This window comes from Trichechus manatus, unplaced genomic scaffold (assembly GCF_000243295.1).
Source record: "Trichechus manatus latirostris isolate Lorelei unplaced genomic scaffold, TriManLat1.0 scaffold00004, whole genome shotgun sequence".
Taxonomy (NCBI): Eukaryota; Metazoa; Chordata; class Mammalia; order Sirenia; family Trichechidae; genus Trichechus; species Trichechus manatus.
The window spans coordinates 2126010-2151523 of NW_004443940.1; the positions used below are offsets into that span (position 1 = coordinate 2126010).

The window sequence follows — 25514 nt, forward strand, 5'->3', positions numbered from 1 at the left end:
AGCCCTGTGAGAATGGTGCCACCAAAGTCAACGTATCAGTGTTACCAGGACTGAGAGTTTTGTTTTCAGAATGAAAGAAAAATAGCTGGTTAAATCTGCCCTTGTTTTTCCTAGCCTGCCCTCCTTCTTAATTATGTGAAAATAAAACATACCTTTTGTACTTCCGTTGGAATGACAAGAAACGGAAAAGCAGCTGTGTTGACCGGCTCCAATCCTTTACCTCAGATCTCTGACAAGCTTTAATTAGTTTGCTAGTTGAGGGCTTCCTAAGTTCAATTCTGTCACTTCACAGTCATGCTCAATGTGATGGATTTTTTTGGTCTCTAGTTCAGACAATGTTTCTATAGTGCCCAAAATAGTCACGAGCAATTCTGTTAACCTAACTTCCCACAGTTTTCCCTTAAAATTTTTTTGATAAGCATGCATAAGATTTCATTTACTGTCCTGTTTCAAGTACATAACAGCAACAAAAAAAAAAATTAAATTTTTTTTGATATTACTTCCATTTTTTAATTTAGTTTTAAATTCCATTTTTCCCATTTAAAATCGTTGCTACATATCCATTGAAATGGAAGCTACAAGAGGGAACTTCTTTTTACAGCTTGCTTTTACTTCTAAACCAAATAAAAGAAGAAAGTTATTACTGAGCTTGTGTATTCATATCCATTAGCCATTTAATATGGAAAATGAGTTTTTAGCTTAACTTGCTCACTTGAATGTTAAGATATTCACTTATGCCCTGTTTGCATGTTAGCAAACACCTGTTTTGGACAAGAATTAATTGATGTAAATATAAAAAAGTACTAAATCCATACGGTACAAATCAGTTCTGTCCTCTTCTGCCTGCTCCTTTTCCTCCATTTAATGTTCATAGTTCCTTCCCATTCCCCCACCTCCAATTTATTCCTTTACTCTCCTACCTTCTCACTCTACACATTCTCTGTGCTTGAAGAACAATTTACTATTTCAGTAGCTTCCGCCTCCACTTTTCTTAGGAGTTGTTGACCTACACAGTTTACTTATCTCACCTGAGACCATTTATTATGTGATCTAAATCTCTCTTTTATCCTCAATAAAATGAAGAAAATAGTATTGACCTTACAGAGTTGATGCCAGGAGTAAATAAGAACTTCTACAAAATACCAAGGTGGGCATCAGGCAGGCAGTATTTACTCAAGAAATAAGAGGACCTCACCCCACTCCTTTCTCTTTGGAGGCTCCAGATTATCTGTGGTCAATTCCAAACTAGTGGAGAGGAGTTAACCCTGAGGAACAGGAGAGCAAGGACTGCTCAAAGCAAAGGCAGAATTCTAATCAAAGCAATTTAGAAGATATAGTTCATCAGCTTGTGCTATCCCTATCAGCGCGCCTCAAAGCATCACATGTGAGAGACGCCAAGACCGGTGAGCTCCATCTTGGTAAAACACAGGGAAGAACCCCAAAGGCCCCCTTTTTATTAAAAATAAGAGATTAATAAATCAAGGCAGTGTGTAGAGTATTCATTTCATGGAGCCTAAGACTTCTCGTTTATGTGATCTTTGACTAAATGCAATTTCTTTTACTAGAATTCATAAAATAATCTCTGTATTTAAACTAGAAATTATTGAAAGCAAACATTTCAAAGGAAGAAAAGTTCGTTTCACCATTGTTAATGTAGTTAGCTTGTATTCTACAACTGTAACGTCTTAACTGTAATTTCCCTAGGACATGATGAGAAGAGAACGAGGCAGATGCTACCTGTTAACTGTGAGGGTTTGTATGCCAAACAAAGGCCAAATGATGCCATGGTGCCCTGAGTAGCTGGGCATTCCAGTAGCTGGGCCTAAAAGTGGGGGGAGAATTAACTCATCACACAGCGTATGGTGGTGTGTGTTTTCCAAACACAGAAGTCCCTGCACTACAGCAGTCACCCGGGCACCACCACAGTTATGTCATATGCAGTTATTTAATTTCAGCAAAACATCGTTCATCAAATTCATTTTTTTTATTTGGTAATTTTCTTTACTTATTTTGTAAAGCTCTTTATGTTTAAACATACTTTGCATACACAATTCTACATTTATACTCATTTAAGCCCACTCTGGGATTTGGGCAGGATTTTTTTTCACCCTGTTTAAAAGGGCTCCGTACTTAAGTTTCAAACCATGCCCAAAACAGCTGGCTGTACTCCAGAAGGAGCATCACTCCCATCTGGTGGCAGACATCAAAATTTTGAGCGTAATCCCGAAACAGAAATTAATCTAAATCTAGACTACACACTAGTCAATTAAGCTTCTATTTGAGAAGTGGAAAACACAATAACTGCCAAACAATCTACTATATGACCTCAATTCAAATAAGTATCTCCAATATAATGATTACTTTAAGTATGTGTACCCATTGTAAGAAAAAAAAGAAGTAAAGAAATATTAATATTAGGGGATGAAACACTACTTGAAAGATTAAAAAAAATACTTTTTATACTCTCTCAATTAAATAGTAATATATATACCAAAACCCAAACCAAACCCATTGCCATCAAGTTGATTCCCTCTCATAGTGACCCTACAGGAGAGAGCAGAACTGCCCCGTAGGGTTTCCAAGGCTGTAAATCTTTCTTTTTTTTTTAATCACATTTTTTTTATTGCTGTAGTTTAAGTGAAAGTTTACAATTCAAGTTAGTCTCTCATACAAAAATTTATATATACATTGTTATATGACCCTAATTGCTTTCCCTATACTGTGACAGCACACTCCTCCTTTCCACCCTGATTTCGCATGTCCATTCAACCAGTTCCTGACCCTCTCTGTCTTCTCATTTCACCTCCGTACAGAAGCTGCCCATCTAGTCTCATGTATCTACTTGAGCTAAGAAGCACACTCTTCACGAATATCATTTTATGTCCCATAGTCCAGTCTAATCTTTGTCTGAAAAGTTGGCCTTGGGAACTGTTTTAGTTCTGGGTTGACAGAGAGTCCAGGGGCCATGCCCTCTGGGGTTCCTCCAGTCCCATCCAGACCACCAAGCCTGGTCTTTTTACTAGAATTTGACTTCTGCACCACACCCTTCTCCTGCTCCATCAGGGACTCTCCCCAAGGCTGAAAATCTTTACGGAAGCAGATTGCTACACCTTTCTGCTGTGGAGCAGCTGGTGGGTTGCAACCACCGACCTTTGGGTTAGCAGCCAAGTGCCTAACCAATGCGCCACCAAGTCTCCTCTACTAATATATATAATAACCCCCACTGCCGTCAAGTCAATTCCCACTCATGGCGACCCTATAGGACACCAAAGAACTGCCCCATAGGGTTTCCAAGGAGTGGCTGGTGGATTTGAACTACTGACCTTTTGGATTGCAGTTGAGCTCTTACAATAAAGGTAAATTCCTAAATCACGACCCAATTACCTATATTTAAACCCTGTTATTAGTATTTTTTTCTTCGTTACCAAAGAAAGATGCAGAGGTTAAAATAAAGTTATGATAATATTAAGTAGTTCACTCACCTACAAAAACTTTTATTAAAGACATATATACTGAGATTCTTTTTGAGTCAAAAATAAAACCATATTCCAAAAATTCAAACGGAAGCTGGTATAAAAATAATTAAGTAAATAAATTAAAAAAGGGGAAAAAAACCTAGAAACAGATGTACCATGCTATATGTAAACTTGATCAAATAATTAAGTAGGCTTAATGGAGTTCACATCATTTACTTTAGCACATTCTTCACTTTTTACACAATTTCAATCCTTTGGCAAAAGTGCATGAACAACTTAGTTTAACATTTTATTTAGTTGCACCATGGAAACCACCTAAATGTACCAATCTCTGAATCTCATGAATAAACAACAAATAGAGAAGGTCTTAATAATAATATTCTCTGGACAAACTGAAAAGGGGTACAATGAGATCTCACTTTATACTTTGATTTTTTTGATATATTCATACATAAAATACTTTGTAAATTGTATAAAAGAGTACATGTTACAGTCAAAAAAGGCACTGGCTCAATTTTCAGCACTTAAACTTCATTTCTCTGAGCCTCAGCTTCCTCACATCTCAAATAAAAACGGTTTGTGATCGGTTATTTCTAAAGTGGCTTTCAGCTCTAAATTCTCTGATTCTTTGATTTTAAATGCACCAAGGGAATTAACTATTATTGTGAGTCACATTCAGGTGACTTCTTTTACAAAGAATTGGTATAGAAAAGAGGGAGGAAATCAGTTACTCTGAAAATAAGTATAAAATTGATTTTTAAAAATTTTAAACAATATTTTTGGCATATAAATTCCTAATGGTTTAGCTTTTGATATAATTGTTAACTCTGAGAAAAATTTAAAATAGTCGAATCATAAAATACACCACTCTAACTGTATAGGTTTCAAGAAGTTACTCAAAAAAATATTGGGAATGAGTAAAGAGAACTCCTTTTCTTAGGAGGTCCCTTTTCCATCAGGCCAATCTAGAATAGCTCATTAAATATCAAGGATATACTTTTATCAGATGTTTAGTCTTATTTCTTAAGTTGCAGATAAGTAAACAAGAACTAAAATTGCAGCAAACTCCATTCTGTTCTATTGTAATGGTCTTTGCTTAGTTTGCTGAGATGGTGATGGTTGAATTCCCGAAAACTTCAGAGTGACTTCTTTAGTTAGCTTTGATTAAATAAAACAAGAAATCATCATGTTTAATTGAGAGTAATTTTCTTTTCCTAGAAAAAATATCTGGACGAATTCCTAAGATACACATAACTCCCACATTCTAATAAGTGCAAACCATTTATTCTTCTCAAGCAGAGAAGAATAAGGTATTAAGAATAAACCTGTGTCACTGTAAGTATGGTGTCAGGAACTTTGCTAATCACTTTAAAGCATTATCTAATTTATCCTTACAATAATCCTGTTAAGTACAAATTATTATTATTTGTATTTTACATTTCAGGAAAGGTTAACTAGCCTTCTCAAGGTATCAGCATGAATGCTAGATTCATAATCAAGCCTTCCTGACTCCAAAGCCTGTGCATATGAAATCTCTGGTCTAAGAGTGCAAAACATTTACAAAATTGCAAATAAAATGAAACTACAAAATCAATGTACATTTCATAAAGGAAAAAGTAATTGACCCTACAATTTTTTGAAATTATGAAGAGAATATTTTCCTGTTTTTACTTCTAGCTGCTTAGAATATAGGAAAGCTTTTGATTTTTGTATATTTATCCTATATCTAGCCACCTAAACCTACTCTCAGGAGCCCTGGTAGCACAGTGGTGAAGTGCTCAGCTGCTAACCAAAAGGCTGGTGGTTCAAATCCACCAGCTGTTCCATGGGAGAAAGATGTGGCAGTCAGCTTCTATAAAGATTACAGTCTCAGAAACCCTATGGATCAGTTCTACTCTATCCTATAGTGTCACTATGAATCAGAATCGACTCGATGGCACACAACAACAACCCTATTTTCATATTAAATTTAATGTTATGCAAACATATTAAAAAAAGTTTTATTTGTACTATTTCAAAGTTTACATGGCACAATCTTTTATTTTAAAAGTTTCTTCCGATCCTATTTATAGTTTTTATTAAAAATGACCAGAAAATTATATCAAATGTCTTTTTTAGTATCTAATGGTATAATCTATTGATATTCTAAACTATTTTTACCTGTTTCTTTATAATAGGTCATCATGACATTTCTGAAAAAAAACTTTAGTATTATAAACATATGTATACATATGCTATATTTATATACATGCTGGATTCTATTTACTAATATTTTATGTAGTTTTTTTTTCATTTAAATTCAGAAATGAGATAGATAAGCACTGACTTTTTTGGAGTTATTTTCAAGTATCTTGCATTTTTAATATTAAAATTATTGTTCTTCAATATTATTGAGTTCTCCATCTTTTTCTGTAGTCAGAATTGTTTAAATATTATTGCAATTAGCTATTGTTTATATGTCAGATAATATTTAGGTATGCATCCATCTGTTCTGATGTCTTTTTGATAACTGATCTTTAAACACTTTTTAATCATATTTTGGCTTATTCCAGTTTTTCATTTCCTCCTAGATAAATTTTGGTAATTTAAATTTTTCTAGAAACTCATCCCCTTCTTCTAGGTTTCCATGTTTCATTGGAAAGAGTTGAATGTAATATTCTATTGTGCTTCTTTTAATTTCTCTTTTTTTCTGGGGTCATTTCTGCTTTCTCATTCAGAATCTTATATGCTCTTGTTCATCAGATTTCTCTTAATGAGAGTCTTCAGGAAATTTCATTGGCCATTTCAAATAAGAATAAAATTTATATTTATTTAAGCCTTTATATGTTTGTATTCTATTTCAGTAATTCTAGTTTTTGTTGTTATTACATTCTGTCTTCCTAATTTCTTGCAATGTTCTTTTTCTAATTGTTTAGTGTGAGTAGTTATTCTTCTTTTTCTTTAATAACAAAGGCATTTAAAACTAAAATTCTATATTGAACATGTCATTTACTGCAGGCTATATGTTTTATTATGAAAGGACTTCTTCTTTCATTAACTCATTTATAGTTTGTAACATCCCTTTGGTTCCAAGAGTTATGCAAGGGCGTTTCTTAATATCCTAATAAAGTGTATTCCCCCCTAATAACTTTGCTGAATAAAGTGTTTAGTTCCCTAATAAAGCTTATTACCACAAGACGTTGCCTATTAAAATCATTATTTTTTTGAATTTATAAAAAGAAGGAGTCTTTTTCAAGAATTAAACTTTCTAAAATGAATCTTTTCTCATTTACAATTTCATAATTACTGTAATGTAAAATTACTCCAAAAGGAATCTTGCCTTTCAACATTGTGAAATAAGTGTGCAACCACCATTTATTTCATTATTAAAAGAGGATACGTTTTGTTGGCTAGCTTAAATAGTTATTAACAGTAAATTCCTAATGCCATTTTTCTTATGACATTGAATGAATTTTATTCAGAATCCCTTAACTTCTGAATTTTATTTCATTTCTTATCCACCCTTATCAGGAACTGCTAGACAGCTAAGAACATGCTGCATCACTGAATATTGCCGTGAATTTTATCCAATTCATAAAGTTGTTCACGTGTTTTATACAACTTGGGCTTGGTTTAGTTTTCTCCCTAAGTTCCACCTTTTGCATTAAATGTGTAGTATGAAATTTATATCTGATATTTCCTCATCTCTCTTTTCTTATTCACATATCCTTCATGGATCAACAGTCACATCAGTGCTTTCATTAAGGTTTCATTTCATGGGATGGCAATGTTAGATAGGTTAATATAAAGACATTTGCCTTAAAAACCATATTTTTAAAGAAAATATATATACATATATATATACACATGCACACACACACACATATATAAATTAGAGTAGGAACACTAAGAGGAAAGAGAAACCACCTAGGAGATATTAGAGGAAAATGAAGACTAGTTACACCTGTGTGAAATTCAATGAGACTTTTAAACATTCTACTACAATAAGTGGACAAATACGAATTAGCCAGTACACCGACCTTACTTTGGATAATTTTTTTTTAATATATTGACTTTATCGGACAAAAGAAATTTTAGCTAATTTTACTGAAAGATATATTAAAACCACAACAACTATTCATTTTAATATTAGATCTATTACTAAGTTTATATGCATTCTTAGATTAGCCAAGTACAAAAACGAAACAGAAATATATGAAAATTTTAAGAAATAAGAGAAAGTGAAACTGTAGTGATGTGCTAGCTCATTCCTAGCATTCAGCCATATTCTTCTTACAGACTTATACAATATTGGTTTATGGCTAATTTGAGTCTGAATATATGGCCATCAAAAATGGAAAAATGGAAACTACCTTTAGTAATCATTTATAATATACTAGGTACTATGTTTTAAATAATTTTTTCAATTTAAATCTTATGATAAGGATTAAATGTATTTTTGTATAAACTGAAGTGAGAACCCTGAGGTTAGCAGAAGTTCACTCAGCTATTAACTTGTCTGTCAGAATTATATTTCAGACCATATTTAAGCCCCAAAGTATCTCCTAAACCAGTCATTCTCAAGCTATCTGTGTGGAAAGAAATGGCTTTGGAATTAGTAATAGGCAGAGGCTGGAATAATTTTAAGGAGCATTATAGGAAAATCACAGATTGCCTTTAACAAACTGTTAGTTTTAAAAACGTGGACATTAAAGACTCTGGCAGTCAGGACTCAAACGGAAGTAAGAAGCACGGTAGAAAAAATTCACATCATCTTAGAGAATACCTAAATCATCATAAACAGACTCTTGGTAGCAATACGGATGTTAAAGGAGCTGCTTGTGAGGGCTCAGAGGAACTGAAGGATATGTATTAGAAACTGCAGGAAAAGGAATTTTTATTATATTGTGGCAGAAAATTTAGCTGAACTGGGCCCTTAATTTATATAGAAAGCAGAATTGTAGGCACTGAACTTTAATATTTAGCTGAGGTGATTTCCAAGCAAAGTGTTGAAGATATGGCCTGGTTTCTTCTTCCTGCTTATAGAAAAATGTGAGAGGAAGAAGATAAATTGAGGGAAAAACTGCTAGGCTAAAAGGAAGTAGGACTTGATGATTTGGGAAATTGTCATGTTATCCAGATTATAAAAGACACTAAAATTAGGAGACTCACTATTGGGAAAGCATAGTCTGGAGATAAGCCAAGGGTGTGGCTGGACAATCTTTCGCTAGTGCCTAGTTTATAAGGATAAAGAGCTCAATGTAGTTAGTCACACAGAGGACTCTTTGAAAAAGACTATGTCTATGACTCATGGATTCCCTAAACCATTTCAGCAAAAATAAAAAATGGAGAATGGGTTATCTAGGAAAGATCTGTGTAGGAAGAGACTGATTTGTAATGGAATGTATCACCGAAACATACACAGGAGACCCACGAGGTTCCTGAGAATGCTATATCAGCAGAAACATTGCCAGTCTGGACTGAAAGGGACAGAGAAAAGATGAAACGAAAACTGTTTAACTCGAAAAATTCTGCAGGCAGGAAATGAGCTCATAAAAATACTCTGCTGCAAACACGTGCCACCATTCATGAAAAAGGAATAATGGCTCTGGAAGTGGAGCACTGGACACAGACAGTGAAGACTCAAGCCGCAGAGAAGGATTCTCATGCCTTGAACTAATGAAGTTTGCTCAACTGTATTTCTAAATTGCTTGGGACGGATGCCTCTTTTTTTCTTCCATTTTCTTTCCCTCTCAAATGTAGATAACTATTATCCTATGTCTGTGCCATCATGGCATTTTGGGAGCAGAATACTTATTTTCTATTTATCACAGGTACACAGATGGAGAGGATTTGCCCCAGGATGGATTATATCTTGAGCCTTACCCATTCCCAATTTAGATGATCTGGATGATAATATTTACGACTTTTGAACTAGTAAGACTAAGACATTTTGGATTTGAGTTGGTGCTATAATGGTTTGAGACTTTTGGGGAACTGAGAATGAAGTGAATGTATTTTGTATGTGAGACAGACATGAATCTTTGGGTGGCAGAAGGTGTAACACTGTAGGTTGAATAACGGCCACCCAAAGATGTTCACACTCTAATCCCTGAGAATTTAAATAGGGACTTTTCAGATGTGATTAGGTTAAGTATCTTGAGATAAGGAGATTATCCTGAACTATCTAGATGGTCCCTATGTAATCACAAGAGTCCTTATAAGAAGAAGGCAGGGAGAGGTCAATGTCAGAGAGGAGATGTGACGATGGAAGCAGAGGCCAGAGAGAGAGATTTGAAGATGCTGCATTGCTGGTTTTGAAGACAGAGAAAAGGCCGCAAGCCAAGAAATATAGGTAGCCTTCAGAAGCTGGAAAAAAGCAAGGAAATGTACTCTCCCCTAAAGCATTCAGAAGAAATACAATCCTGCCAAAACCTTGATATTAGGATTTGTGATCTCCAGAAATCTAGCATAAGAAATTTGTGTTTGTTAAGCCACTAAGTTAAGGTCCCTCGGTGGTGTGACCCAACCAGTGGTAACATGGAAGAAAAGGCCTGGCAATCTGCTTCTGTTAAGATTACAGCCAAGGAAACCTTACAGAGCAGTTCTACTCTGCAACACATGGGGTCACCAAGAGTTAGAATGGACTTGACAGCAACTAACCACAACAGTAAGCCGCTAAGTTAGTGCTAATGTGCTGTAGCAGCAATAGGAAACAAACGCAAAGTGCCTCGACTTAATTTGGTTTAATAATCTTCTACAAATAACACCATGTAATACTGAATTTTTACATGCCAGGAATTTCAGAATTAACACAGCAAAGAATATACTTCACAAGACACTGAAAATTAACATTTAAAATATAAATATCCTGAGGATATTTTTTTCTGCTGACATCCCTCTCGTGGAAATGTGGCAACTGTGACAACACCAAAGTAGAACAGCTCTTCAAGCCAACAGGATGAATTCTGCTTTGCAAACTAAAGGAAAAGTAATTCAATAAATATACTTCGCTCTTAAATATTCAATAGAGCTCTTCCTAACTGTGCATTAGCATCTGAAAGTGGGTGAGGAATGTTTATTTAGACGTTAAATCCATTACTGCAAATGAGGGCCCCCTTCACCAGGGCCCATCCCTTCAATTATCTCATCAACTTAATTTCAAAAACCATACAGATGATTTTTATTTAAAAGGCATCAACTCTTAAAGGGCAACGGAATCGTCCATAGCTCAGGAAGCAAAACATATTCAGTAATTAGCATCTGGCATGTTATTTCCCTTTTAAGGATTTCTAAGTTCTTTTGGAGAGTCATGATAACATCAAGATAAACCAGAAACCAAACCCGTTGTCGTCAAGTTGAGTCCAACTCATAGTGACCCTATAGGACAGAGGAGAGCTGCCCCATAGGTTTTCCAAGGAGCATCTGGTGGATTCGAACTGCCGATCTTTGGGTTAGCAGTCATAGCTCTTAACCACTACACCAGCAGGGTTTCCATAATCATGATAGAAGCATATAAAAAGATGTTTTTCAAAGCATCCTTACCTGTGTAACAAGTGGTTCCAGCAGCCTCTCCACTGTTAAAGTCCGGATTTCCAAACTTTTGGGGTCCCATTTCAAAATGATAGGTGAAGTTGCCGAAGTCATGCTCCCTATGGACACACATTACCAGTTAGAAATAGTCACCACTGAAACAAACTGTTATTTTGGGGGCACAAATTTAAAAAGCCACTGACATTTAGAACAGAAGATTATCTGTCTGGCCAACCTCAGGAGTTTGAAATGGGGAAACCTAAACCAGAACTCGGCAAGGTGGCGATGTTGGTGTCAGGTTAAAAAGCAAGGCTCGCTCCTGAGAGTACCTGTACATATTAGGAAAACTCTTGGAACCCATTTGTCACTGCAATATTTAATTCCCCCAACATTTAGTAAGAATACTCATCTGCTAGAGGCTAAGAAAGACCCTGTTCTCGTGTAGCTTATAATTTAAAGGTAGAAACAGCCAAGTCAGCCAACAATTATGCCTCAGTGTGAAATGTGGCGTGATCAAGGAATATAGGGAGGGATATGGGTGGCGCAGCGGTTAAGAGCTCGGCTGCTAACCACAAGGTTGGCAGTTCAAATCTACCAGCCACTCATTGGAAACCCTATGGGGCAGTTCTTTTCTGTCCTATAGGGTCGCTATGAGTTGGAATAGACTTGACGGCCACGGGTTTGTTTGTTTGTTTTTTTAATGGGGGAACTGGTAGCCCTGGTGGTGCAGTGGCTAAAGCGCTCTGCTGTTAATCAAAAGGTCAGCAGTTCAAACCCACCAGCTGCTCCACGAGAGAAAGATGTGGCAGTTCTACTCTGTACTATAGGAGCCACTATGAGTCGGAATCCACTCGATGGCAGTAGGCTGGGGGAACCGAGAAAAGGAAGCCAGTCAGTCTGGGGTGACCAGCAAAGGCTGCCAAGAAGCACCATAAATCCATCATGATCACCAGAAGAGGGACCTCGTATCTTAACAAAAGGCTACTTTGTGTTCTTCACATCATACCACTGAGGGTATCATATACCCTGCGGCAGCAGAGTTTTGTTCTCTTAAATAACAGACATCTTGCAAAATGAGTGCTGTGGGTTCTGAAAATTAGCTGCTGCTATTTACACGCTGATTACTTACTGCATTTACATTCTCGTCCCATAAAATTAGCCTGAAAAGGTTATTCATCTCGTTCGAAAGTAACCCTCTCTCACCTAAAAACCACTGACACACAGGTAGCATCTTCCCACGTATCAAGTGCAAAATACGGTTCTGGCCTCCAGAGAATAAATTATACGTTATCTCAGGGGTGTGTTTCCTACTGAGAAACTGACTGCTATTTGCTGAACATATTTTGACATTTAGCCACTGGACAAGCAACCTTAGATTGTACAAACTGAATCTGAATCATTTGTCTTAACATCACCATGAATCATTTGTCTTAACATCACCTTAAATCAAACTGCTCACAGCTGTTCACTTCTTTCGAATAAATGTCGCCACTCAGTTCCAGCCTTATAAATCAATGATTATTTCTATTAGAATTAACAAAAAAAGAAGGCCTATCACAATAAGCACTAGTAGAAATATGCCTCTTTACTGTCTTGCTACAGCTAATCCTTTTGCAAACAGACCAAGCAATTTGCTTCAGGGAAAGGAAAAAAAAAAAAAAGGTGAAGACACAGTGTGCTGGTATTTTAACTCTCTCCAAATGCCGTGTTTTAAATAAACTGAGCATAGCATCCAACCATACAGACGGATTTAGATCTGGGTTCCTTCACAACAATAGTTGGCATTGGTACGCCGCTTGTCCTCCAGAAACCTAAAAAACACTGTACACATTTCCCATTCACACTACCAACTGCCACATTGCAGCTGTGACACACGCACAGTTCTGCTGCTCGGCAGCATACCTTCTCCTGCGGTGGAAGGATAGCAATGCCCAATGTGTCCTACACAGGCTGGGGCACCTTCCTCTCGGCTGCGGCCAGGCTGACCTAAGTAATCTTGGTTCAGTAAGTACGACACAGAACTGATGTCACCAGGAGGGTGGGGGTGTGTGTGTGGACCACACCCCTTGACAACTGTCAGAGGGGGTGACACCAAAATGACCCCAGGGTCTGCTGCTGAAGCTGGGATGGGCTGGCTGGTGCTGCCTGAGGAACGGCTGCCAGGGCAGTCGCATCACGAGGGTTGGTGTCACCTGTCACCCAGTGTAGTAATTTGTCAGCCCCCTCCCTACCCCCTCCGTCACCCACCAGTCAGGGTGCAGGCGGCCTCTGTCTTGGTCAATGGGAGAGGGGAGGAGCTATGGGGAGCCACAGGGGCGGGCCAGGAGGGGCAGAGTGCCAGCATGGCTTTGGGCTCTGTGAGGGGGGACGGCAGGGCAGGGCCAGCCTGCCCACAGGGGCGGGGAGAGGGAGGGTGGCATCATGACTTCCTGCACTGGGTGACACCAGCACTAGTGACACCACCGTGACAATTATTGCAAGTGTCAGGGAGAAGTTCCCTGAGAACAGTTTCCAAGCTCTGAGAGAATAATGAGTGGTATACTAATGATCATGAACAAGGAAGTCTGGTAGGACAGCTGATTAACTAGTACCATGAGTTGTTGGTCAAGGCTATTCCCATGGGTTTCAGAGTAAAACTGCTCCATAGGGTTTTCATGGCTGTGACCTTTCAGATGCAGATTGCTAGGCCTTTCTTCTGAGGCACCTCTGGGTGGGTTTGAAATGCTAACCTTCCTGTTAGCAGTCACACGCTTAACCATTTGCTCCACTTGGGAAACGAGATAACTAGCAGTGCAGTCATTTTAACATGACAGGGAAAAGGTACCGGGTAAAACCATGTAGCGAATTTCCGTGGTAACAAGGGCATGCTTTTGCACTTGAGCTGGTAGTGCGAGGAAGGCACACACACTCTTTCGCAGATGTTCCAATGCGGAACTTAAAAAAATAAAAAAAATTGACACCAAAAAACGCTAGCGTTAAAAAAAAGATGCTGGCATAGCCACATCAGAGACACTAATCTAGCAGGCATCAACCAGAGATGGGGGGTGGCAGGGGGGCACGCCTTGAGCAAAGACTTCCAGTTCATGGTAAGTCAAGAAGCAGAGTTAGACAAATCCTTGAGTTCTGAAGGTCATAGAGGCCTTCTAAATCTAAAAATGAAAGGATGAGAGTTACTAGACAAATTACTCAATTTACTCCTTTGGGTATCAGTCTTTTCCGCCACTTCTTGTGACACAGGTTAAAACTGAATAGCACAAGGCAAGGAAAGGTTACATGGTATTCATTTGCTGAAGGGGAAAACCTAGTCACAGAAACTTTAAACGCTGTTTTCCCGGTGTGCTGTTTTTGCTACAGCTGGACTAAGTAAATTAGGAATTCTGTAGCCACCTATTATCTTTTCACCATTTGGTTCAACACCCAAATTAGCAAAGCCAAAATGGATGGGGCATTCCAAAACCCCTGCCTCTAAACCCAAGATGCTGATATCTAAGATTTCCATTGAACTGCCTCAGTGGAGCATCTTAGCTTTAAATCAGCTACTGAGCACAGGCAAGGGATGGTAAGAAGTTCCTCTGGACACAATTCACTTAAACTAGTGTAATCTTCGCAGTCTGCTGTTTCTAGAAGAAGTGTTTTTGTCCCGCTATCCTGGAAACACTCGATTGCTTTCTACTCTATGAACTAGATCCTGTATTTGAAATCTTCCTTGTTAAAGCCCTCGGTCAATTAAATTTGCATAAGAACAGAAAAAAATACATTCCATTCCAGGCTAATGATCCTGATCACAGTCATCTAGATTCACCTACTGATGATTTTGCCTCCAGTGTTCTAGTAAAAATGAATGAGGACATAAAAGAGAAAACCAGGCAGGTGTCCTCTGGAGAAGAGAAAGGAAGCAACCGTAGTCAGTAAACAGGAATGACAGTTTGGTATACAGCCCCCACCCCAACAAGACAACCCGACTGTCTCGTTATTCACAATTCTCCCAACCTAGAAAGTCATCTCACTGTCCTTTCAATATTTATACATTATGATGGTCAAAGACAACACGTAGGCTTTTCATAGGTATGGTAGATTGGATGACTCTATGGTAAATAACCTCCCCGCCATCCCTCACCTCCATGGGAAGAGAATATTTTCCTACCACACTGATACTGAGCTTTGGCCAATGGAATGTTTAGGAAGTATGATGGGAGGAAAGCTGTGAAATGTGCTACCTTGTTTGGGCTTGCCCTCTTGCTTCTTCTGCCAGAACAGCTGCCTATAGCCCACTGGTCAAAAAAAGGAAGACACATGGAACAATCCTGAATCCAGGCTGCAGCTGAGTTTAATCCAGATGAGCAAAGCCTGCTTACCCAACCCCCAACCTAACCACAGACACAGGATCAAGAAATGCCTGCTGTTGTTTTTATGCCACTGTGCTTTTGCCATTGGTGCCAATTAGACTTTTGTTTGATTGCAGCCCTACAACTTATTAACTCTGCGATGCTGGCCAAATTACCTACTCCTTAGGAGCCCTAGCTTCCGCTAATGAATAATTAGGATAATTATTATTGTAAGAATTAAATAACATAATGGATAGAAAGCATACTGACATTCCAGAAATTATTTTTTGTTATCATTATTATTATTTCCCCAAATTTAAATATCATTTTTGTAATTATTTCTAGGAGGAACGAGAAGGCATCCATAAGAAACCGAGATATAGATTTACACTTCCCTGTGTGGAACAACCCAACTGTGACTCAAACGAGAACACAAGAGAAAAAATCAACTGTGTATTCAACCAACTCTTATCTTTCTAAGGATGAAGTGATATACCACTCTCAATTCCAAGCTACACATTTGTGCATTTAGTGCATTTAATGCAGTCTATTTTGCCCACAAAAGAGTGCCTATATAAAACAAATACACTTCTAAATAATTTAAATTCAAAGAGAAAAATAATACTTCAGTTGCCTTTGGTAGGAAGACTTAGAATACCAACTGGACACAGAAAAAATGAAAAACAAGGATTGTGAATTATAAAAGACAGTAAGGGTTGTCTTCTTCCATACATACATCACAATTTTACAAGACCAACAGCAAACTCCTAGCAATTTATTTAATCCCTGGGAAGATTTTCTTTTTGAAAAAGTCTCAACTTGAATATCTGTAAAAGGTGGTATCACAGCCCACACTGTAACATCCTAGATAATTTCAGACTCTCTCTGTGGTGGTCCCAGGGTGCCAGCAACTATTTGTTACTTATAATAGACTAAACAAAACCTGACAAAAAGACAAGTGAGTGAAACAAGCTCCCAATGAGCAGCCAGGGGTCAAGTGTCTTCTTTCCTTGGACAGTGTCCTGGTAAAAGGAAAATGTCTCCAGTTGCCTGCCCCAAGGATTGCCTTCAAACGACGAATTCGTTCCTGCAGTACATAATTCGCTGCAGAATTTCCCGTTTCCAGATCAACTTGGGAAATGTCTTTAGAATTCTGAGTTCTCACCATTCCTACTGAGTTTTTGAAAAGCATTGGCCCAGGATGCTTTCTAGTTGCCCTGGGGGTCAAAGCTGCCTTCCCTCCATAGGACTTTAGCTTCACATTCACTTCATGAAAATCAATAAGGAGCCCTGGTGGCACAGTGGTTAAAGTGCTCGGCTGCTAACCAAAAGGTCGGTGGTTTGAACCCACCAGCCGTTCTGCAGGAGAAGGATGTGGCAGTCTGCTTCCGTAAAGATTTACAGCCTTGGAAACCCTATGGGGTAGTTCTATCCTGTCCTCAAGGGTCACTATGAGTGGGAACCGACTCGACCGCAGTAGGTTTGGTTTTTTTGGTTGAATACCTCACTACAGTCTACAAGTGATAAAAAAATAAGTAAAACACTGCCATCATATTATTCAATGTTTTATTAGATTACAGGATAGCTTTAATTGATAGGCAGATTCAGAAGGAGTTCATGACTGACAATGAGATCATTCACCTATCTCCACACATATGGTGTTAACTCAGTTACTTAACCTTGCTAAGCTTCAGATTCAGCCTTTGTAAAACAAGGATGGTAATGAATCTATATAATTGAAGGATTTGTTCTGAGAATCAGTGAAATAATTGTATATGCACACCTGATGCTTTTTCTTTGTTGTGGATGTGTCTAAATGATTATCATCCTAGCCAGTTCACCCCATCATTGGGGTAAGGGGGTGGGGAAGTGGAGATCCTGCAAGACAAGATGCTTAAAAATCAAGCTTTTTGAGAAAAGGAGAGAGACAAGAAAGAAAAAGACCTTATAAATGTCTTCATTTCAAGAATCGAGCCTGAAAACCTTGAATCACACTGCTTCTACCACAAGTAATAATAATACTGGCTAAGGAGCTGGTACTGTTATTATCTCCAGGTTATAGATGGGGAAAGCTGAGGCATAAAACAGTTAAGAAAGCTGTTCAAGGTCACAAATTTTAATCTAAACTGTCAGGCTTCAAAGTCTGTGCTCATAACCACTATACCACCGCTGTGAGAGAAGAATCCCTAGGCTTCGATTTATGCCAGCAAGGCCATGGAGCTTCCAAACCATGGAAGGAAAATATTATGGACAGGAGCCCACTCTTTCTGGAAAATGAGAAAGTGAGAGAGGAGAGGGCACAAAGCAATGTAAGAGGAAGAAGACACTAATGGAAGGTACACTGACACACACGTGGAGCTCACGTGGCTGCAATTCCTGGTGATGGAGAGTGGTTTCTTGGTTCAGTTTCGCTGAGCAACCCACTGTCCCATGTGGCAAAAACAGGATGATAAGGGTGAGGCTGAGCCACCTAGACAGAAAACTGGGCCTTGGCCAAGCCTAGAGAAACGACCATCAATGAGTTACAACAATCCCAGTGCTAGGGTAGGCAGAATTGTTGCCCCCGTGACCCTGTCCTCTTGTGTTATGCTCATGAATATGACACTGCTGTTACTGTTATAATTATTACTCCTGTAGTAATAGTTGTTATAATTTATGAAAGGTATTTATACTTCATTTTTTTTAGGGGATTCAATGATTTAAAGAAATGATTCTCAATGGAGAAATGGAGTGCCATATCAGAGTCATGTCGTTTTTCAAACCACATGTGCACCAACCTTCAACCTTCCCAAAGGTTGATATCTCCCTTGCTTGATCGAGTTCTTTATCCCTTTATCTGATGGTTAGGGTTCCAGGATTGACGTTTGTATCTGTTTTACTTAGTTTTTCAGGTCTTTGCGGCAGAGGGACGGCATGGTCCTTCTGTCTATAGTGCCATGTTGGCTTCACCTCCTTGACTTAGAATTTTTAAAGCCAAGTTAAAGGAATGTGTTATATTTACAAATGCACCCTTCCTCTGGACTTTGTAATCTGCATTGCTGTTGTCTGTCCATGCACTGAAGTAAAAGGGTTGTTCTGCTGTTCTTACCTAGGTCCAGGTTGCCTTCCAGATTAGGCATAAATGTGAGCGGCAAGAAGTGTATAGACTTTGTAACTAACCATACAAGGAGCAGCCCATAGTGCTGCTGCTAGAGAGCCCGTCAGGACAAAGTGCTGCCACAACAGTAATCGCTGTTAAGTATGTAAAGTAACAGTGGGGAGAGTCATACCCCTGGCTGTGTGTTCACTGGGGGCACAAGTGAAATTCAAAAAATGATTCTTTAATAAAGAATTTTTGTTTCCAAAGAGGGAGTGTTTCTAGTCAATGATTTGTAATTATTTTAGGGCTATAAAAATAAGTCTTCCAGATACGTTATTTGAAACATTGTAGTAGCTCAAATTTTTCTGTTGTTGATAAAGGAGGGTACTTCTAGTACAAGTATTCTATTGTAAAAGGAGTTTATTTTTCCTGGAGTTAGGAGTGCATAGGAATATGTATACATCACACACAGGAGTAGAAGTTGAGGAACAAAAACAGAGAACGTGGCTTTTTGATTATCCTTCAAATACCCCTAGAGAGTAAAAGCCAGCCTGATTCCAATAGAAGTATACTCTGCTATAACAGAAGCAGGTCTAACAGGGAGATGAGTAGAGCGGCTTTCCTGGTGGTACCCTGTATACAGAAATGGTCTAATGGCCTAACTACGGGAAAGTCCAGTTTCTTATTTTTCTCCCCTCACTCTGCTCAATTTAATAAGCTCATTTTCTCTTACTCTGACTACAAGGAGGCAGCCTATGGCCCACCACAGTCCTCTACGTGACAACCATTCAAAGCCCTGACTCAATGAATTCAGAAGTGACCCAAGATGCAAGTTGCTGCAGTAGTTCTAGGATCCATCACCATTTTCATTCAAAATGGAAGTTATATATCACTTCTAACAGGTCTTTGCTATTTGCAAAGGAAGGCAGGGAAGGGGGATGGTATCTCTGCTACTGTTAAAGAGAAGTTATACATGTCCCTTAAGTATTACAGATGTGCCAAGAGCTCTATTTATGGCAAACCCATACCTTTTAAAAAAACACTCAAAGAAATGCTATTGAAAAAAATCACGCTAATAATTTGAAAAGGTTATTTAATAACACTTCAAGTCTAAGCATAAATGCCTACTGAAGAATATCTTAATAATATTAAAGAAACACATATTAAATAAAAATCAAATTATTAAATTCTCTCCAGAGCCTCTTTTTCATTCTACCCAAATAAACAAAACTTTACCAAAAAGAAATCTACACAGAAAGCTCCACCGCCTCAAGACTTTCAGGGTGACGACTGGAGACTAATAATATATAACCTAGAGTCTGCTGATTCAAAAGAAATAACCATGCTCGTATCTTACTGAAATGGATTTTTATACCTACAATAGCATACTAATAAAATTTAAATATAAGTGCCAAGTTGATAGAAATTCACAACTCCTGGAGTATGCTAACAGAATGTCAGTAATTGGAAATTCAAACTGAAAGCTAGTATCTGTCAAATTCATTTCCTTGCTTTTCACTACATTCATAGTTTCATTTAAACTCATTTTAGAAGTATAAACAGACTCAATCTACTCCTAAATTATGGTTTGTTTTCTATTTGGGTGTGCATATATGTGATATCTAGGTAGGTGGTGCTTACTCAAGAAGTTATGTTAGATTTCCAAAGTCCCAACAAAGGACTCAGTTTTGCTAAACAAAATATACTTGACCAAAGGTTAACATTGTTCTACCTCCTTATTACCCTTCCACAAAATTGCAATTCAGATTTGGGCAGTAGATTCCAATAACAGAAAATCAGAACTATTACATATTTCAGATAACATATTTTGAGGAATTATCTTTACAGCCCAAGAGTAACTTCAAATTATTTAATAGGAACACAGCTTCTTTGGAAATTAATTTATTCTCTGTCCTTTTAACCGCCTGTAAATTAGAATTCCATATGCAATGATTATACAACTCTAGTCGTCACCAAAATCTCCATATTTCAAATTCAGATTACAGGAAAATAGTCAGCAGATGTTCTCCTTATCTCGTCTCACTGTATAATTCAGTCCAAACTAATTATCCTAAACGCTCCTTTTGTAGGGAACCAAGAGACTGTAGCCCTCTTCCCCAAAAAGTCCCAAGTCCTCTTTGTAACTAGCCCAGCTCTCCACCTTCTGATGGATCTTATTTCTTTAACATAAGTCTCTGCTGTATCCAGGTTTGGATCACATGGTAACACACACAATCCATGTCTTTTCTCAAAGTCCCCACTTGAAACACCTTCCTTCTCATGCTCCAGTATCCAAATTCTGACATCCTCACATTTCACCTTCTCCCATAACCCATAGATCACCACTGTACTTACCATCGCTCTGCAATGTTCACAATACTCAGCAGTGTTGGGCATTTAGTCATCAGTTGCAGATGACCTTACGTTTTTTTTTTTAAACTGGCTTATTTTTATGAAATTGACATTAATTTTTCAAACCTTCTAGATTATAAACTCATGTGGCAACAAATCAAGTTTTCACTTTTTTTTTTTTAAATCAGCTGTAGAAAGTGGTAGGGGTTAGGTTCTCCATAAATATTTGATTAAGTACGCAAAATATGATATAAAATACGTATGTAAATTTTTATGGTGACGATTCTTTATCTTTTTCAATTGTGGAGTCCATTTCCTAGAGAGTAATAATTTATACCAGTTGCCCTTGAGTCAATTCTGACTCACGGCCACCCCATACGGTTAACACGCTCAGCTGCTAACCAAAAGGTTGGAGGTTAGAGTCCACCTAGAGGCACCTCAGAAGACAGTCCTGACAATCCATTCCAAAAAATCAGTTATTGTAAACCCTGTGGAGCACGGTTCTATTCTGACACACATGGGGTCACGTAAGTCAGAACAGACTCAATGGCAGCTGGTTTATTATTATTATTATTATTTTGGTAATAGTTTATAAAATATCTTTCAGACATATTTTTAGATACATTCTTTGTTAATTACCAGAGACCTAAAACAAATGCCATCTTAGTATATGTCTTAGTTATCTAGTGCTGCCATAACAGAAATACCACAGGTAGATGGCTTTAACAAAGAGGAGTTTATTCTCTCACAGTCTAGGAGGCTAGAAGTCCAAATTCAGGGTGGCAGCTCCAGAGGAAAGCTTTCTCTCTGTCGGCTCTGGGGGAAGGTCCTTGTCATCAATCTTCCCGGGTCGAGATGCCTCTCAGCACAGGGACCCCAGGTCCAAGGGATGCACTATTCTCTCGGCTCTTTTTTCTTGCTAGTATGAGGTCCCTATGTCTCTCTGCCCCCTTCTCTCTTTTAAATCTCAAAAAAGATTGATTTAAGACACAACCTAATCTTGCAGATTGAGTCCTGCCTCATTAACATAACTGCCGCTAATCCCACCTCATTAAACATCATACAGGTAGGATTTACAACATGTAGGAAAACTGCAACAGATGACAAAATGGCGGACAAACATACAATACCAGGAATCATGGGCTAACCAAGTTGACACACATTTTGGGGGGATACAAGTCAATCCATAGCAGTATGGTTTAGAGAACATATAATCAGGTTTTTTTTTTAAGTATTTTAGAAGAATATATGGTTCCAGTACCTATTTTAACTGGATATTTTTATTTATTATGTTTTAAAATTGAGTTCCATTTTTGTTCAGGAAAAATAACTTTGGGGTTTCCTTCAGCAAATTAATAAGATCTGCTTAGATATTCAATTCACAGCTGAGTTCTGCATGAAGAACCGTGTAAAGGATAGCCCAAGCTCTGCAAGTTGGCCCACAATCTCTCTTAGGAAGCTTCCCTTCTCTCATTAGATCCACACTGCATTGTCTCCAAAGCCATGTGAGGTCCCGCTTTCTTCATGAATTCTCCCTGTTTACACAAGCCCCAGTGGCTTTTCTTTTCTCTGAATTCCATCGACACTTACAATGGCTGCCATATAATATTTTATTTAAATACAAATTGCCTTGGGTCGCTTTCTATTTGCTTTGTGTAAGTTTTGTCTTCTCTAATACCTTCAGAGACAAGGACTCTGCAACGTTCACAATGGTAAGCAGCGTTGGGCATTTACTGCAAATGTTGTGAGTACTCACGGACTTGCCTTCGGCACTTTCGTGTCTCACAATTTAAAAAAAAGTAACTATGGTTAAAATACGATAGCAATGTTCTTATGCAGAAAAGGGATTTTCAGCTTCAGAATGCACCACTTTAGATGTCACTTTCCTGAAAAGCAAAGCAAAAAGGTTTTTTTTCTGCCTAAGAATGCATCCCATAGTCCAGATTCATCCATTCATTCAACACATACATACTAACCACCCACCGTGTGCAAGGCCCAGCCAGGTGCTGTGGGAAGCAGCAAGGTGAATCAGACTTGCTTAATGTTGATCATGAGAAGGGGCTTGGCTCTGACACTGTAAAAGCAGGAACCATTCACTCAGAAAGGAGTGTTCAGAGAGTGAGCTCAGCTGAGGAAGGGCTTCTGCGGGGCCATTACAACCTTCCATCTCAACAGGGCACACAGACCAGGCAGTAAAGAGATAATCAACAGAATCTCCAAGTTTTGACTGGTAGGCCAAATCTGGCTTGTCAGAGCAATATTGAGTAGTTTGTACAACAGAGTAATGAGGACATAATCAAGGTCCTTTTGAACTGGTGCCAGATAAATGCTGGCAACAAACATGGGCAAGATTGTGAAAACATTTGAGTAACACCACAATTCAGAGACAAGAAGACAAAGTCCTCATAATATTAAGATATGATATTTAAAAAGTGTAGATAATTAGTTAAGAGCTATTCTAAACTATTAGGTGATTATAAAAATACTAAACTAGTAATTAAGGACTTGTATTTTTCTAAAGCTTGTTCTAGCAGGTTATTGTATTTTATTGAAAAAAATCAAAGTTAAATGCACACGTGTGCTGGTGATTTAAGAAATTAAGTCACAGAAACTCACAGGGAAGTAATTTATCTCTACTTACAATTTCCCATGTCTTAAAATGGCTTATTCACTTAGTCTAACAAACAGATACTGCTGTGCATCTGACAGCAGCTATAGTAAATAGGAGATAAATCTCCTGCATTGTGCTAGCCTTGCCCCTTTAAATTAAGAGACTTGAAAGGTCATAACACATTAGAGCAATTATATTTGCTTAGAAGTCTTACAGTGAGGATGGATATTTCAGCACTAGTGGTACTCAGCATATCTGCCCCCAGGTAAATCACCTTATTAAGTTTGTTGATATAAAAAAGTCATATGTGAAAAAGAAACAATAACGCAGCTTTCCTTCCAGTCATCTGTATCATTTAATTCTGTGCTTATGAGCCAAAAAGTACCTCAGGTGATATGCTTCTGTAAATAAAAAAAACTGAAATGCACCATGGCATTTAGGAAATGCAAATGAGGCTCCATTAAATCTGTACACTTCAAGGTAGTAATCCTTTTCATTTAGTTCATGGTATTTCTATTTCGCAACAACAAAAATTGTACCAAACACTCCTAGCTAACAGTCAGAGTTGATTATCATTATTAACAGTTTTGTGTTCCTATCATTGCGTCCTGTTGTGCTGGAGTGAGTGGGCACCTTCAATCACTGAGAGTGACAGGAGTGTCCAAGAAAGTAGTGCAGGAGGAAGCTAACGCATGCTGAGTGCTCGCTCTGGGCAGCTGCTCTTCAGGCACTTTACATTTATTACCTTATGCCATCTTCAGGCTGCCATGAGGCCAATGTGATAGTATCCCAGTTTTACAGATAAAGGCACTAAAGCACAAAGATGTTAAGTTACTTTCTCAAGGTTAAGGACTGTTGTTGTTGTGACCACATGTGTGCAGAGCAGAACTGCTCCACAGGGTTTTCAAGGTTGTGACCTTTCAGAAGCAGATCACCAGGCCTATCTTTCAAGGTGCCTCTGGGTGGGTTCGAACCACTAAACTTGCAGCTAATAGAAGAGCTCTTAATCACTTGTGCCACCCTGGTTCTCCAGGTTAATGATATTCAACCCGAATTTGTTCTGAATCCGTGTTTTTCCCAACATACAATGCACTTTCTCTAACTATGTTAAATAAACTCACAATAAACTCACAAGTAGTAAGTCTCAGGAGGCAGCGCCAACTAAAAATATATACATCTTCAAGTAGCTTCACAGCAATATGTGGATAATAAACTATCAAAGGTAACCAAAATGTTTGGGGACTGTACTTGACCTTTCAGTTTGTCAAAGACGACAACATACCTTTCTAACATGCACGTCTTGACACCAATCTCAAGATACAAGTGAATAAACAATGGATCTGATCCAATATGGTGGTTCTTTGGTTCATGCAACTTCAAAAAATCTTCATCAAGCAACTGAATACATGTTGGTATCAACCGTCTTCAATGTGGGGTGTTCAGAGTCACTGCAGGTGACCCATCGCAGATTAATCAGCATCTGTTTCTACCCTTTCCTCCTTCTCAAGTGCCTTATGGAAGATGGGACTCATTTCCCCTTTCCTGCATTCTATCCCTTTCTGCCTCCTGAAGGCCTCACTGCCTCAATCAGTCTTCTTTGTATCCTCGACTTATGGCCCTTTTCCATCTCTTTCCAGTCCAGTGCCCAACTAAAATACAAAAAAAAAAAAAAAAGCCCTCTACATCCTACCTCTCTCTTGTCATTCTATACTTCCCATCCCCATCACAGCCAAGCTCCCTGAAAGGGTAGTCTATACTGCCAGTTCCGTTTCCTCACCACCCACCCAGTCACCAACCCACAACAATCTGGCTTCTGCCCTCACTGTTCCACTGAAATTAGCCTTGCAAAGTTACACATGATCTCCTAGTTGTTAAATTCATTGGCCATCGTGTGCATTGCCAGCTTATATATTAAAACTGGAAAGATATGGAGAAGGCTATCATGGTCTTTGGGCATAGATGACAAATTCATTCAGCATCACATATTTTTATGATATGAACTCATTTTGTTATATATAGACATACATCTAGACACAGGGAATTATATTTGCATATAGAAAAAGTCTGCAAAGACATACACAAAAATTTAACAGTAGTTATGCTGGGTGGTGGGATTTACAGTGGTTTTTAAATTCTACATATATAATATATGCTCATTA

At 38.2% G+C, this 25514-nt stretch overlaps 1 protein-coding gene across 6 annotated transcripts in view; it reads right to left on the reverse strand.

Moving 5' to 3' along the window:
- CTNNA2 (catenin alpha 2) overlaps positions 1–25514 on the reverse strand; it is a 1267087-nt gene that overhangs the window by 1103867 nt on the left and 137706 nt on the right. For 3 of the 6 annotated variants that reach the window (XM_004369147.1, XM_004369146.1, XM_012555844.1), the window contains exon 2: positions 11001–11107. In XM_004369147.1, the coding sequence (XP_004369204.1) occupies positions 11001–11102 (102 nt within the window). In that variant the 5' untranslated portion in view covers positions 11103–11107. Of the gene's footprint in view, positions 1–11000; positions 11108–25514 lie in introns of those variants that run through there. The other 3 variants (XM_023732394.1, XM_023732391.1, XM_023732392.1) reach the window with 1 other exon arrangement.